Consider the following 14,529-nt stretch of genomic DNA (forward strand, 5'->3'; position numbering starts at 1 on the left):
CTTCTGGAGCTCTGGCAGCCTCAGGAATGTCACCATTCCCTGGGGAGCCTGGGCAGTACCCAGCACCCTCTGGGGAAGAGGTTTTCCCTGATCTCCAGTGCTTTAACAACAGTTTCATGTTGGCAGAGGTTATTTTCCAGCAAAGGTCACAACTAGGAAACAGCACAGCAAGTTGTCTCAGTTCATGGCCCAATTTTGCACACTTGTATTCCATTTTTATCTCTTTCAGCAGAGGGGATTGAGTCAGGCTTCTTCACCCCATTGCCTCATGTCTCTGCAGTGCTGAGCTTGGATGTTATTCTGTGTAAAATTATACCAGCTGCTTTGTACTGGCCTCAATCCATCAGTGTATTTAGTGTGATTTTCTGAGGGGAAAGTTTTTTCTCAGCTCCTTGAAGTACATGCTTTGACCTTGTATAAAGGGAGCCAGTAGGGTTGGCAAGGAGGGAACATAGCAAGAGTGACACATGCAAACCATAGTTCTTCTCTCTTCATTCTCTGCTGTTGCTTCCAAACCTCAGAACTTGGTTTCTTACTGCCAAGTGTGGGAATTCACAGCATGTGAGAGGAGATAGGGGGGCACAGTGCTGTTCCCCTGGGCAGTTCAGCCTTGCTCAGCTCAGGGAGCTGTGACACCAGCTCAGGAGCTGAGCAGCATCCGGCTGTTCCAGCCAGCCCCAGTAGGGTCAGGTGTCACATCACCACCTCCCAGTATTGGGCAGCACATCCAGAGCAAACACAGGGCTTTCCCAGGCTTCTATGGAAATCCAGTATTTCTAGGAGAGCAATCAAGGAATTTTTAGAACAGTGTTCTTGACATAATGATTGGGAAGTTCAGTTTCTGCAGCTGTTGGAATTAAAGCAGTTGTAGCTGAATCCTGGAATTGCTGAGGTTGGAAAAGACCTCTAAGATCATAAAGTCCAACTGTCAACCCAGTACCCATCACCATGCTCACCCCTAAACCATATTCCCAAGTGCCGTATCCACATTATTTTGTGAACAGTTTCAGAATGGTGACTCCAGCACTGCCCTGGGCAGCCTGTGCCAGGGCTTGACAGCCCTTTCTGTAAACAAATTTTTCCAAATATATCTAATCTAAACCACCTCTCCTGGCAGAGCTTGAGACCAAGGTGAGAAAGTTTGGTTTCATCTGATGTAATCTGTACTGAATTACCCCAAAAACCACCACCTAATATTTCTTAAGTTGGGAGTCTCCATTGGAAAGCATCCCAGTTTATCAATTGCCACATGCCAGATACAGGTTAAACTCCTTTATTCCCTCAGTTTCTTAGATAATTTTGTACCTACATGATTTTTTTCATTCTGCCTCAGTTTCTTTTATCAGATCCTGTCTGTCTCATGTGTTTACATTGAGAACTGCTATTTAATGGGGAAAATGGCTTTCTGTGTAGTTCAAATTGCTACTTTTGTAAGGTGAAAGTATTTTGAGCTCTGGTTTTAAAGCGCCATGAGGATAATTTGACACTTGGAAAATGTTTCTGCAAAGCTTGAAAGTATCATTTATTGTTTCTTGAGAAGGGAAATCTAGAAAGAGAGATTTTATTGCTCCAGACTCAAAACAGTTTGTTTAGTTCATACAATTGCAAGCAGTAGAACCCTGGAATTCATAATTAGGCATCTTGCCTCTTTAAAGATGTATTGATGATAGGCACTAGACAGTAAGGCTAGGGAAATAATACTCCAGCAAAACTAAATGTAAAGCAGTTGTAACCAAAAGTGATCTGTGTTTTATTTTCTCCCCTTGCCCTACCCCTGCAGGCGTCCTAGAGGAGTTATCTCCACTCCGGTGATAAGAACTTTTGGAAGAGGTGGAAGGTACTATGGGCGAGGTTATAAAAGCCAGGGAGCAATTCAGGTAATGAAGCCATGTGCCTGACTGCAGCACACTCTGTGACGGGCTGGGCTGGGCTGCATTCCAGACCAGCACCACTCTAACAGCTACAAGTGTTTCTGGCGACCCGTGGAAGCTGTGAGCTGCACAGCGGTGACAGGACAGGCTGGTGTCACAGCTCACTTAAAGCAAACTTTGCTTCTAAAGACAGACGTGGAAGAATGTATTTTGACATGAATCCTGTGCCTACACAGCTCTAACCAGCCATGGGAGTAGAAGAAAATTTAGAAAATGGGAAAAATACAAAGCTGAAACAAATTAGCAGTTCTGTTCCTGTCCCCACTCCTCCCCAGTTCTTTTCTGGGACCACGGTCCAAACCTCATGAAGAAAAGTTTGTAGCAGTGAAGGTTTGCTGCTGCCATACTCCAGATCTGAGAGGTCACACTAAACTTCTTGGGAATAGCAGAGCAGCCTTTCCCCCAAGCATGCAGGTTCCTTCCTGGTGACACCTTACAAAGCGTCCATGGATCATGACTTTTGTCTGTTCTATGGATCCTTCAAATATAGCTGAGGCAGACTGCTGATCTGTATGAGATGCCAGTTGCTTTCAGAGTTGTGTTTTCCTCTCTTTTCCATGGTGCTCGCTGCTATGCAGTTTGGATGAATGAGTAGTAAATAGTTGGAAAAACTTCCACAATAAATATGTCATATGGACGTGCCATTTGTCAGGGAGATCTGAGAGTAGGGGGATGTTTTCAGGTGTTAGACAGTAAAAGAGAGAATGTTCTCCAGTAGATAATGAAGCAACTATCAACTTGCAGTAAAACAGTTTTACAGGTGTAAAATTCAAATACTTCTCTTCCTTATTAAATTGCTGTATACACAGACTATATGTCTACAAATGTTTTTGTGGATCTGAAACTTTACATCTTTAAATAGAAGAGAAACTACTGTGTTAAAGATAGAGCATCTAATTTCTGAGTACCTTAAGTTTTGAAGTAAAAGAAATCCTGAAAACGAGCTCCCAAATACTCCAGGCTTGCTACAGGTGTACATATGGGAGTGTAGTTCAGGTAGTAGCTGCAGGTATCTTGACAAATGCCATCAAGGTTGGATATTTGCATTTTTATTAATGAAATGTAATTTGGATGGTAAATACTTGTGACCACAAGGATCTCTGTGTAAAACTGTGCCTGGAGAGTAAAGATAAATGGCATTTTCTATGCATCTGAGCTTATTTCATTTGGTGGTCATCAAGGTTGTATAGGATGCTCCTTGTACAGGAAGAGAAAAAGGATGATTTAAAATGTACATGGCAGGGAGAACTTGGGAAAGTTCCCATGCAGTGAGTGGATTGTGAGGGTCAAGTGAGGCTGGCAGGTGCCAGTGGCCCCTCTGCCTCAGTGAGGCAGTGCCTGTGAAGGGCCAGGCTCAGTCCAAGGCACTTCCTCCCCTCAACTTGGGAATCTGAACAAAACAAGCTCTTTGGGTTTATCCAATGCACCAGACTGGTCTGTTTTGTCCAACGATGAGACCTTTCACTCTTGTTCTGGAAAGAAACTAAAGCATGTTTTGAAAGCTGAGCTTAAGGGTGTGTAAAGAGGCACACGAGGACAATGATCAGTGTCCCTTGTCCTCATGTGCATTCCCATACCTGTGAAATGGGACTGAGAATTATGATTATCTGGATAATGAGAATGCTAGAGAACAGCAGTTCTGACTCACCTGCAAAGTCCTTCTGTAAAATCCTTCAGCAGTTATGGCAGGTGTTCTAGTAGGTAACAATGGAGGTTTTTATACTGCAGAGCTGTTTGCTGCTGTTTGAGGTGTTCCTGTCTTCAGCCATTTCTTAGCACGTGACTTTGTGAACAGTGTGACAGACTGCTTCTTAGCAGCCTAACCTGCTTATTTTGGTTTGTTTAAAAACTATTATGTTTCTGGAACACTAAGATTAATTATAAATACTTAAAAACTAATCGTATGCTGCATCAGTCTTGTTTTTATGGCTATACTTGGTCTTGTAAGATTTTACTATATGCTTTTATATGAAAGCATTTCCTAATCTTGGAAGCATATAGCTTGGTGCAGGGAGTAGTCCATGATGCCTCTGCACTCCTCCAAATGCTGGCTGCAAACGGTCATGTTTGTATTTGAATAACACGGAATCCTGCCACTGAATCACAGCACACATGAACCAAGGAGCAAAGTGCAGCTGTACATTGATTCTCAGTTTTGGTGTTTCAGACATTTATGCAGCTCTGATGTTGTGAAAGGAGAGCAACATTGAAGTTAGAACTAAAGCATTTGCCCCGGGGGCATCAGAAGGCTCTGGGGAACACCGAAAATCCTCTCAGTGTATTTTGTGGGCCACTTCTTTCAGTAATGCCTAATATTTGGTGTTCACTCATGACCCTATGCCCTGCATGCTGCCTGTTGTAGTGTCCTTATATCAAACTGTACATATATATACATTTTTAGCACTGGTTCTTCAGTAATTCTCTTCTTTTTTTAACAACTAGGGCAAACCTCCTTACGCTGCTTCAGCAGAAGAAGTAGCCAAAGAACTTAAGTCAAAATCCGAGGAATCTAAATCCTCACTTGTGTCTTCAGATGGATCCCTGGCTGAAAATGGAGTTGTGACTGAGGAAAAACCAGCTTCCCAGATGAATGGGAATACAGGAGACATCAGGGCTTCCAATCAGTCTGAAAGTGCCTTGAGTAATGACTCTAAAATGTGCAATACGAATCCTCACTTAAATGCACTAAATGCAGACAGTGTTTGCCATAAAGATGATGCTCTTGAGGCCACTGTCTTAAAAAAAGAAGAGTAAACTTATTTTTTATAGAGGGTGAAGGATGTTGGGAAGGGTCAGGATTAGGAATATCTGGAAAGAAAGAGAGCCTACAGTTACGTACATTTTTTCCTTTCCGTAAGAGAAAAATGAGGACTTTGGAAATTCGGATCCCTCTTTGATGTCAGAGATTTAAACAACACATTTTTTTAGTTTTAACCAGTTGTAGTCAAAATGCTACAATAAAACAGAAAAAAAAATTAAAAAAAAAAAAAAAAGAGAATGAAGAGCATTTGACTCCCGCACTTAAAATGAAGTATACATAAAGTTTAAACTGGTTATGACAAAAGCTTGTAGTTTTGTTTTTTGAAATATAAAGAAAACAAATTTTGGCAGTCTTTAAGTATATATAGCTTAAAACTATAATTTTTAGTACTTGGCACCATATGTATGCCATTATATTTGATTTTGCATTACTGTGTCACAATAAAGCTTTCTTTAAGACTTTGATTTCATGATTATGGGGGGAAAAAGGCACAACCACAGTTTTTTCTTTCTGAAATCTCATCACCGTTGCCGTGGTTCTTTTGTGTTAAAAATGTGCAAACTCTCGAAACTACCAATTCTCAGTAACACTGCAGTTCTGCTGAGTTCAATAGACATCATACATATGTTATGAGCGAGTTAAATGGAGATAAACTTGAAATCACAGAAGATGCAAACGACCTTTCAAAACAAACACAATGTGTTGGGAAACTTTTTGTGACTAATACCATGCATCCGTGATCAATGAACTATGTGGTTTTGAATCAGACGTAGACCATTAGTACTACTATTTGAGCTAAACTTCTGCATGGTTCATGATTTTTAAAGTGTGTAGTTAATATTATTGCATGTTATTGTCCTCTTTCTTCCATTCTTACAAGTACTGTGCCCATTTGCAAAACAAAAAAAGCTAATAATCAGTAATAGTCCTATAAAAGATGTTAACTATGTTTAGTCATTGACTGATCTTGCTCTAACCTTAAAATTTTGTGATTATTGACCTCTGTTGCATTTATTCTAAAACTTTAAAAAAAAAAATTATCTAGCCGTTTTGAATATCAACGTTACCCTGGTGTACTCATTGCTGTATGCATTATTGTTCTCTGTTGCTGTTTTATGCCTTCATATTAGCAAATATGAAATTCTGTGAAAAACAAAAAAAAAAAAGCTTTGATCTTCAAAAAAAAAAAGTACCCCCCTTCTGTAGCAGGAAACAAATGGCTTGTTCTTGAGAACTTTCCCATCAAGAATTTAGTATAAGCAAATATACCTGTATCATTTTGATGTTTTTGTTAGTGTTTCCAAACTTAATGTACTTCAAAATCAGAATCATTTCTTTATATTCGTTTTCATATAATTCTCCTGATGCTCTTCATCACACATTAGTGATCAGAAATGAGGTGTAATTCCCCATTCCCTGCCCGCCAGAGCTAAGTAGGTATCTTAATGTAAGTTGAAGGGAGTTCTGCCCCAACTCATGGATTGTGCAAGAATGAACTACTGTTGGGTTTGGCTGGTTGTAGATGGATTGTGGTGTGGTGTCTTTGAAGGCTATTGAATGCAACTTACAGTGCTTAATAAAAATCTTTATTCTTTTAGTATAAAATACTGTATGCCTTTTTTGTCAAGTATTTTTTTAATTAACATGTAAATAAAAGTTTTTCCTATGCTCAAGTCAAATGGTTGAGTTGCCAGGATCTGTGGTGTCCTCCTAAAAGGCAGAGGAGGGAAGCACGGCCTTTGGTTGTGGCTGCCCCTGGATCACTGGAAGTGTTGGACACTGGGGCTTGGAGCACTCCGGGACAGTGGAAGGTGTCCCTGGCCATGGTGGCACTGGATGGGCTGTAAGGTCTCCTCCACCCAAACCATTCTGAAATTCTGTGATTCACTCACTGCTGGGGGACACCACACCTGGTTGGAGTCATGTCCTGGCTTTGCCGATGCGTGCAGCTCCTTTAGATGTGACTTTCCAATGTTAGATGGTTAAAGAGATGCAAATAAGGCAGAAAAGGGGGTAGTTGTTTAAAGACAGCTACAGGTGCTCACAGAGGTTGGTGGGGGTGGGCAATGCCTCTGCAGAGCCGGGAACCAATGAGTCTGGTACACAAGATCCAACCGACAGAACACGACGAGCTGCAGATTTACATCTTGGTTTAAACTGGGGAGCTTTCTCTAATGACAGCCCGGGCTGTGAGCAGTGGGCACGACACCCTGTGCCCTGCCCCGCAGCACAGCTGTGTTTTCCACAAGGGACAGCAATCAGTCCTCTCCTTCCCGAGCCAGAGCCCCCTGCGGCAGCCGGGAGTCCCTGCCCTCCGTGCTCCGTGCAGCGTCACTCGCCCTATGCCAGCGCCTGTCTGCTCTGACGGCATTCCCGCTTCGCTGCTGCGGCACCCTTTGTCCCACTGCCCAGCCTGGCAGCTGTCACGGAATAACTCGCACCAGCAAACCCAATGTGCGTGGGAGTGGTCCCGTGTGGCAGTGCCAGTCCCCGGCGTGGCTGCACTGCGAACGAGCCGGGACGGGCAGGCTGCGAGAGCTCAAGCGATGTTCTGTGACCCCTCGGGACGAGCACAGGGCTGCCTTGCCTGCTGTCCCGAGCCGCTTCTGCAGGAGAGGTGCATTAGCGCTGACACAGTCCTGTTTAGAAAGTTAAACTGACTCCGGGATCGCTAATCCCATGGAACGACTGGCTACTGCCTGGCTTGCTCCTGAAGAACGTCTTTGACCCCTGAATTTAGGGATAGAAAGCAATGGCATGGAATGGAATAATAGAATAATAGAATTTCAGTTGAAAGTGACCCACAAGGATCATTGAGTCGAACTGCCTGATCCCTTCAAGGCTGACCGAAAAGTTAAGCTCACTATTAAAGGACACTATCCAAATGCCCCTCGAACACTGACAGTTTGGGGCACCGACCCACTCTCGAGGACCCTGATCCAGGGTCTGACCATTCTCTCGGTAAGGAAAGCCCCGGTGTGACCGTATCTCATTAACCAGCTCCAAGACAAGAGTTAAACTGGGAGAATCCGCTCTTTGGGTGGGACGTGGGGCCCTCTCCGTTCTGTACCGTCAGCGACAGCACCGGAGCTCCTCCCTCGCTAAGCGTCTGCGTTAAGGAGCAGCGATGCTCGGCGTGTGCCGCAGCCGCCCCCGGCAGTGCGCGCTGTACCCCAATCCCCGCCAGGGCAAGGCTGGGCGGCGGCCGCGGGGCACGTTTCGGGCCGGGGGAGTCCAGCGCAGGCGTCCCGGCCCGGTTTTGTTGTCGGCTCCCGCCTGAGAGGCGTGCTCAGGTAGCGGGGACGGCAAGAAGGCCTCGCCGCCGCCACGGCCGCCGCCACTGCCATCGCCACCGCCATCGCCATCGCCGCTCCGCCCCTTCCTGCCCGGGGCCGGGCGGGGGAGGGATGGTGCCGCCAGGGATTCTCCCGCTCGGTGCCAGAGCTGCCGGTGTATGTCAGGGGGCTCTGAGAAGCCCTGCTCTTCCTCTCAGTGAACAGCTCTGGTCATCCCCGCACGGAGCCCCAGCGCCTGGTGCAGCCAGGAGAGCGAATGGGGAAATGGGGAGTGGAGAGTGGGGAATGGGGAGTGAGGGATGGGGAGTGAGGAATGGGGGATGGGAGATGGGGGATGGGGAGTGGGGAATGGGACGTGCAGCTATCGCTCCTGTGCTGGGATGAGATGGGGATGAGGCCGTGGCACGTTTCTCAGTGCTGCCAGTGCCCAGGAGCACTGTTATCCAGCCCCCAATTATCCAGTTCTGCAATTATCCAGCCCCATGGCAGATGGCAGTACTGATGGTGGTGAGAATCCATGAGATCCTTTAGCTTGCACCCAAAGCCTGTAAAGTGAATCCAGTCCGGTTGCCCTGACCTGCCAAGTACAGGCAGGTCCCACCCATTGGATGGAGATGTGATGAAGTGGAACAGTGTAGAATCCCAGAAGATAAGGGGCTAATAATAATATGTGTGTCCAAAGCACTGATAGCTGGATAGACATGGAGCCATCCAAGGATTGTTGGCAATAACATCCCATTGGAAAAGCACAAGATGTAGCTGGAGAAAGTGTTATGCAGGGGGAGGGCAGCACTTTCCTGGGATGAACATCCTTATTCCATTCTCAGGAGATGAGCACAACACAGTCCAGTGCAAGCACAGGAATGAGGCTGAGGAGTCAGCATTGACTGTAGGAGGTGATCAAAACCACCCACATCCCTCGAAGACCTCTGACCCATTTCCAGAAAGGTCTGAAAGAACAGACTGCATGGAGTGGGATGCCATGGCATGGCATGGCATGGCATGGCATGGCATGGCATGGCATGGCATGGCATGGCATGGCATGGCATGGCATGGCATGGCATGGCATGGCATGGCATGGCATGGCATGGCATGGCAGCAGAGAGCTCATCTAACAGTGATTCCTCTGTTACTTTATTCCAGTTTCTGGTTCTTAACAGCTCTCAGCAAATAGAATAAAAGTTCTAAACACTTAGAAAATCTCTTTTACCTGGGAAATTCCTGGATACTTTGAGTTTGGGAAAAGTGAACGTTCTGATGCCTCAGGAAGTGTCCTGATCCCTAGTGAGAGATTAAATTAGTGGGGATCACCCTGAAGCAGCAACGGGCTCATGTGTCTCCTTCTTCTGTGGAGTTTTGGGCTAGAGAACGCTTGTGGCTATGCATAGCCACACTGTGAGGGGCTCTGCCCTCTGTTTGGGGCTGTGCTGCTTTTTCCCAATTGGTTTAAAAATACGTACTAGAACTCACTTAGATGTTTCAAACAGCGAACTCTGTGATCAAATGATGCTTTGCTGAGGCATCTGGGCACTGCTCCACTGCTCACCCTCTCCTCCAAAGGGCAGCCAGGCACCTTCTGGATTGAAGGATTCTGCTCATGGAGGGCTCAGGACAATGGCACAACCTCATCCGTAAGTTTCTAAGTCCACTAATCCCTGTTATAACCATGAATGAGACGTTGGAGCTGCCAGAACAGAGCCTCTACATTTCCATGCAGTGTCAGCTCCAGCATCCTCCAGCACAGCTACTGATGGCCCAACTGACTATGGCACTTGGCCATATCCGTAGAAACATGGACACTGTGAAAACAGGACTAAAAACACAGACACACCATTCTGCTACTAGGTATGGCATCACCTGAGGGCTAGCGCTGGACAGTGGAGAGCTGGACATGATTCCAGCCCCTAGGAGCACCTGGCTGCACTTGGGCATAGCCCTCCTGCCCTTTGTAGTGAGCACCAGATCCCCAGGGCATTCAGAGGGTCAGCTCACCCACTGCAGCAGCTGGGGCACGGTAACACTGGAATTCGGGTGGTGCCTTGGAAATAAAGCTGTTTGTGTGGAGATGTTCATGGGACTGAGGAAAGGAGATGAGAAAAATTCTTCTCAGCTGATACAGGCTGGGTGAGCAAAGCCCGTAAAAAACTGGGAGAGGGAACACAGGCACAGAAAGTGGTGTGGAGGAGCTGCTTCAGGGAATAGTTATTTTGTTTAGAAAAGGCCTCCAAGATCTTGGATCCACCTGCAGCTTCCATGCTCCATAACATGACCACACGAGTTTCAGGAAGGGAGGGAGGCTCTTCAGGTTGCAGCTGTCAGTGTGTAGGGACTGCAGAGGCACAAAGCCCACTGCAACCATCCTCTACCAAAGAACATCCCAGTCTCTAGAGGCTCATTTAAACCCTGAGTGGTGCTGAGAGATGTCCTTGGCATCGAGGAGCAGTGGAAAGGTGTGTGCAGCTCTGTGATGGCTCCCAAGCTGTCCTGCCCCATGCTGCCTTACTCCCAGCACTCACTTTTCTACTTCTGGCTGAAGCTCTGAACATTAAACCCATGACCAATAGCTTTAACCTTAAAGAGGGCTGGTTTTAAGGGGCAGGTTCTTATATGGTGCATTGTGATGAAGAAAACAGGTCCCTTGGTAGGTACACTGTGAGACACAGAAAAGCACTGGTGACAGTTTAGGATGCAGGCCTGGGTCCTCCCACTGTGTCACTGCACTTTCAGCTGTGTCAGAGGCCACCTGTGGTGGGGCTGAGTGTGTCACTCACACATAGCCCTGTGTGTGACAGTCCTGTATGTGGCATATACATGCAGTGGGCAAGGGGAATGATCCTGACAGCCCCTCTTCAGCCATTCAACATCAGCTGCCTCTCTGTAGAAAAACTTGAAACTGAAGTTTTCGGCTTCATGAATTACCATTATCCTCCACAGGTGATTCTGAGGAGTTTCGCAGACAGATGAAAAAAGTCTGAGAAATGTCAGTTTTAGTTTTTTGCTCAAATTCCCTTCCACACCACCAAATGTAACAGATTCAAAATACTGAACCCATTGTAGCAAAATTAAAATCCCACATTAGTTGGGAGGCCCTTTGTGAGCACTCTGTAGGAAGCTCTCACTCCTCAGGGGAAGGTGCCACGGGCCTTCGAACACTTTGGGAATAAAAGTCATTCCAAAAGCCCCCAGTCCTTTTTTTTTTTAACCCCTGTCAGAGCCTCGGAATGGCAGGGTAGAAGGTTCTGCATCCTCAGCCCCGGCTGACATTTCATGGTTCCTCTTTGGCGTCTGTGTAAGAGGAGGTCGGTGGGGATGTGCAGTGTTGGAGTAAATGGTCAGTCAGTGCCTCAGTGTCCCCCCCACAGCCCATGCTGCTGTGATCTGGTTCTTGGTGGGCAAGGTGTTTATTACCATCCCCGTGGTGTCACAGCAGGGAAAGGGCTGCTGTGAGCAGAGGCGGTGACTTTAAAAGCAGAAATCATACAAATAGAGAATCACAGGGTGCTTTGAGCTGGAGGCAACCTTAAAGACCATCTCGTTCCAGTAAACCCCTCAGGTGGTTAAACTCCCACTAAGATCATGGTACTGAATAGAAAGAAGCTCGTTCTTTTGGGTTCTTTAGATGTGAACCAGCCGCGGTGTGTTTCTGGTTGCCCCCACCCGCACACCCGCCTTGTTCCCGCGGGTCGCACCGCACTTGTGGCCACTTCTCCTGGCTTGCTCTCCCTTGGGGCGGCCCGGAGCCCTCCGCTCCCGCGGGCACCCGGCTCCTCTCTCCCCGCGCGGGCTCTGCCCGCTGCCGCAGACACCCCCGGGCGCCCCGAGCGGGGTCCCCCCGTTCCCGCAGCCCCCCGAGCGCTCCCCGTTCCCGGTCCCCCCGCACCGCCCCCCAGGCCCCCCCGGCGGGGCGGGCGGGGGCGCTCGGGCTGGGCAGCTCCCTCCCGGCAGGCGCGGGTTAACAAAAACACGCGTTTTCCTCCGAGCCCCCGCCGCGCCCCGACCCCGACCGGGGAGCCCCGCTCCGCCGCGCTCCGCTCCGCCCGGCCCGGCCCCGCTCGGCCCCGCTTCCTCCGGGCTGACGCAAGGCCGGGCCCGCCGGGGAGGCCGCGCCGGGCTGTCACCAGGGGGCACCGCCGCGATCGCCGAGCACCGGGAATCACCATCCTGGAGGGACAACAACAACAACAACAACAGAGAGCCCCGGCCCGCGGCGCCGGCGGGCGGCGGGACCTGGCCATGGCCCCCGGCTCCGGACAGCTCTTCCCTGTCCTCCGGCACCGCTCGCCCGCCCCTCTGGGGCCCTAAATCCGCTATCGCGGTTTTGTAGCGTTTTTTTATTATTTCGCATTATTTCTGTTTTTCCGCTCTCCCTCCCCCGTGTCTCCCCCCTCGGCGCCTCGGCCCCGCCGCGCTCCGCTCGGCCGGGCGGGCGGGCGGCCGCGAGCGGAGCGGATCGGCGCGAACATGGCGACGGTGCCCGTCTATTGCATCTGCCGGCTGCCCTACGACGTGACCCGCTTCATGATCGAGTGCGACGCCTGCAAGGACTGGTTCCACGGCAGGTAACGCACCGCGCCCGGCACCCCGGCCCCGGCCCCGCCGCCCCCGGCGCTCCCGCCGCCGCGCTCCCTTCCGCAGGCCTTCCCGGAGCGGCGAAGGAGGAGCCGCGCTCCCCGGCGCCGCTCCCGCGCTCCCCGCGCGCTGGTTTTGTGTGTTTTGTGGGCTCGGGGCTGGATTCCCGACACAAAGCTGCTCCCCCCGCGGTGACACCGGAGCCCCGGGGTGGCGGGGGCCATTGTGCGCGCCCGAGGAGGGGATGGGGCCACCCCGCGCCGCCCGCCCGCGGCTCCGCGCCGCGTCCCTCCCGGAGCCGGGCCCGGGGCGGGCGGCGCGGGGCCGCGGCGGCTGCGGAGCTCGGCCGCGCTGTCAGCGGGCTCGGCCCCCGCGCCTCGGCCTCCCGCCCGGGCAGGCTCGGGCATCTTGGCCGCGGGGTGTTCTCCGGTGACAGGGCGGCCATGGCCAGGGAGGGCCGGGGGCTGCGGAGAGCGCCCGCCCTGGCAGCCCCTCGGCGCCCGGGGCGGGGGGAGCGGGCGTGGAGCCCTCGCTGGCGCAGCGCCCGCCCCGGGCCCCGCCGGGCAGCGCCCCCGCCCCCGGGGACTCCCGCGCACCCCCGGCTCTGCCCGAAGCCGGGGCCTGCCGTGGCGGGGCCGCGGGCAGGGGAGCGGCGGGGGAGGCCGGGCGGGGCGGAGGACTCGGCTTTTCGGCTGGTTTTTCCCCAGAGCGCCTCACGGCGCGCAGACAATGGGCGGCCGCGGCGGAGTTGGGGCGGGCGGCGGAACTTCGGTGGCGCCGGGTGTGATGGGGGCGAGGGCGGCGACTGGGGACCGAGAGCCTCAGCAGCCACCGCAGCGGCCGGGCAGTCGTGCCGGGGACGGGGGTCACCGGGCGAAGGGGGATACACGCGGGGACAGGCCCCCGGCAGGACGCCTCACTCCCTTCGAATGTGGCGGAGGAGGATGGAGGGTCAGCGGCATCGCAGCAATTCCCCAGGAGTGATTGAAGTGTAAAAAGTGCAATTAAAATCAGGTAAATCACCTGGATGAGCGCTTTTTACGACAGGGGTCCGGTCGGGTTAGGCTCCAAACAGCTGCGGGGGAGGCGGAGGCGAGAGGCTCTGCCTGGTGCGGCTCACGGATGCCCGAGCGGGACCTGGGGCATCCGCGGATCTTCCATGCGCGGGATGAACTGTTCCAAGACGCTTTGCCGTGGCATTAGAAATGATGCTCTGCCGTTTATTTTAGAAGCTGTGTAGAAACAGAAAGGGAAATACAGAAACAGGCAGTCCTAGTGCCAGTGCTGGCAGAAGGGTGCTCCGCACCTGTGGTCCGGGACATGAGGCTCGCAGGACTCCCGTTGGCCGTGCCGTTGGGGACTCGGGCACACATGGTGAGGTGAGGCTGGAGAGAAGCCTCAAGCATGTGTACTTGAAATTTTGAAAGTTTAAGGACATGAAAAAAATTAAGATTTTCAGGCAAAGTAATGACGGAGTGGATTTCTGAGGAGTAAACAGCGAAAGGAGTTAAGGTGCCTGCACAGAATGGTGAATTTTCATTGAAACTGGTGAAGAGAGGTTACTTGGAGCTGATCAAGCAAAAGATCATGTTGTGGGCAGCTCGGGGTCAATAGCACAAGGAAAGGTGTTTAATTTTGCGGTGTACAGTGTAAAAACCGGAGATAATTGTATCAGAGACGTTCACGGAGTGTTAGAAGCAAACGGCTTATCTATGATACTGTTTGCTTTTCTTGGTAATATACAAGCAAATAAATACCAAAACAAAAAACAAAACAAAACAAAACAAAAAAAAAAACCCCACCAAAACAAACAAAAACCAACAAACCAGGATTTAGTTGTATAAAATCGTGTCTCTCCTGGGCGCTCAAAGCACTGATGTCAATGTTTATACGGAACTGAAACAAAAATATTCAATGTTATATAGTAGTGCAACCAAAAGTACAATGTTACATAGGTGTGGCAACCAAACAT

At 50.2% G+C, this 14,529-nt stretch overlaps 2 protein-coding genes across 6 annotated transcripts in view; both read left to right on the forward strand.

Moving 5' to 3' along the window:
* Positions 1-6,365, forward strand: part of FAM120A (family with sequence similarity 120 member A) — a 47,555-nt gene extending 41,190 nt beyond the window's left edge. For all 4 annotated transcript variants that reach the window (XM_079317508.1, XM_079317507.1, XM_079317505.1 and 1 more), the window contains 2 exons: positions 1,781-1,877; positions 4,374-6,365. In XM_079317508.1, coding sequence (XP_079173634.1) covers positions 1,781-1,877; positions 4,374-4,685 — 409 coding nt within the window. In that variant the 3' untranslated portion in view covers positions 4,686-6,365. The remainder of the gene's footprint in view (positions 1-1,780; positions 1,878-4,373) is intronic.
* A 5,558-nt stretch (positions 6,366-11,923) lies between these two features.
* The window catches only part of PHF2 (PHD finger protein 2), a 53,168-nt gene continuing 50,562 nt past the window's right edge, over positions 11,924-14,529 (forward strand). The window contains exon 1 of one of the 2 annotated variants that reach the window (XM_079316713.1): positions 11,924-12,547. In XM_079316713.1, coding sequence (XP_079172839.1) covers positions 12,450-12,547 — 98 coding nt within the window. In that variant the 5' untranslated portion in view covers positions 11,924-12,449. The remainder of the gene's footprint in view (positions 12,548-14,529) is intronic. The other variant, XM_079316714.1, reaches the window with a different exon arrangement.

This window comes from Erithacus rubecula, assembly GCF_903797595.1.
Source record: "Erithacus rubecula genome assembly, chromosome: 13".
Lineage (NCBI taxonomy): Eukaryota > Metazoa > Chordata > Aves > Passeriformes > Muscicapidae > Erithacus > Erithacus rubecula.